Genomic DNA, 1,227 nt, shown 5'->3' on the forward strand with positions numbered 1-1,227 from the left:
GCTCAGGCTTGTTTGAGATATTTCCATTAGGAGTTGCCTCCATCTGATTAGCCTGTGGGCATGTCTGAGAAGCCTCTCTCTCTTTCTCTCTCTCTCTCTCTCTCTCTCTCTCTCCTCTCTCTCCTCTCTCTCCTCTCTCTCCTCTCTCTCTGTCTCTAAATGGGAAAGGAGCATCTCCTTTTTATTATTTATTTATTTATTTATTTATTGAATGTGTGAGTACTACTGCTGCATGCACACCTGCATGCCAGAAGGGGGCATCAGATCCCTTTATAGATGGTCATGCGCCACCATCTGGTTGATGGGAATTGAACTCAGGACCTCTGGAAGAGCAACCAGTGCTTTTTAACCATCTCATCACCCACTGGAAGCATTCTCTTAATTGCTAATTGGTATGGAAGAGATCTAGCCTAGAAAGTCAATAAGAGCGAGCCAGTAAGCAAAGTTCCTCCACGGTTTCTGCTCCAGGTTCCTGCTTTGAGCTCCTGCCCTGGCTTCCTTCAGTGGTGGACTATGACCCGGAAGTGTAAGCTAAAATAAACCCTTTCCTCCACAAGTTGCTTTTGTTCAGCATGTTATCACTGCATCATTGGAGCAAACTGTTGACACCTTCTGTCTATGGAAGCCATGCCAGTTTTCCATTTGACTGGCCATTAAAACTTTTCCTATTTAAAAAATTAAAATAAGAAAATCCACCAAAAGAGGTCTAGTAAGTAATGACGGTCAAGGTCAGGGGTCCTGTGGAGCAGTAGAGCTGACCCAGCTACTGGCAGACAGAGCTCACTGCAGACATGAGCTCACCCCATGCAGTGCCCATTGTGAGCCAGGAAGAGGAGACAAGGACAGCCACAGCCCTTTCTTACAGAATGTCCTGTCCCTTCTACCTGCTCTGATCTCAGAGGCAGCCTGGCCCAGGGTCAACACAAAAGCCAGTCACATCAAAAGGAAGAGTGAGCAGACTGACTTAAGTCAAGGCCGAAAGGGACAGAGGCAGCTGTACTCCTCCAGCACTTTGTCATTAGTCAGTGAGCAGTGGCAACCTAGGGACTAGTTTGGACATGCCCTCAATCTCCGCTGAGCCCCGAGAACCCCTTCTCCTGGCCTGCCTGCACCTATCTGCTTCTCCTGCCCTCACCTGCCCACTTCTGCCTGCACCTGCCCACTTCTGCCTGCACCTGCCCACTTCTGCCTGCACCTGCCCACTTCTGCCTGCACCTGCCCACTTCT

General features: G+C 49.2%; 1 protein-coding gene across 1 annotated transcript in view; it reads right to left on the reverse strand.

The window, feature by feature from the left end:
• Cngb1 (cyclic nucleotide gated channel beta 1) overlaps positions 1-1,227 on the reverse strand; it is a 66,811-nt gene that overhangs the window by 36,952 nt on the left and 28,632 nt on the right. Inside the window, exon 14 of the mRNA XM_021220610.1 lies at positions 74-145. Coding sequence (XP_021076269.1) covers positions 74-145 — 72 coding nt within the window. The remainder of the gene's footprint in view (positions 1-73; positions 146-1,227) is intronic.

This window comes from Mus pahari, chromosome 20, assembly GCF_900095145.1.
Source record: "Mus pahari chromosome 20, PAHARI_EIJ_v1.1, whole genome shotgun sequence".
Taxonomy (NCBI): Eukaryota; Metazoa; Chordata; class Mammalia; order Rodentia; family Muridae; genus Mus; species Mus pahari.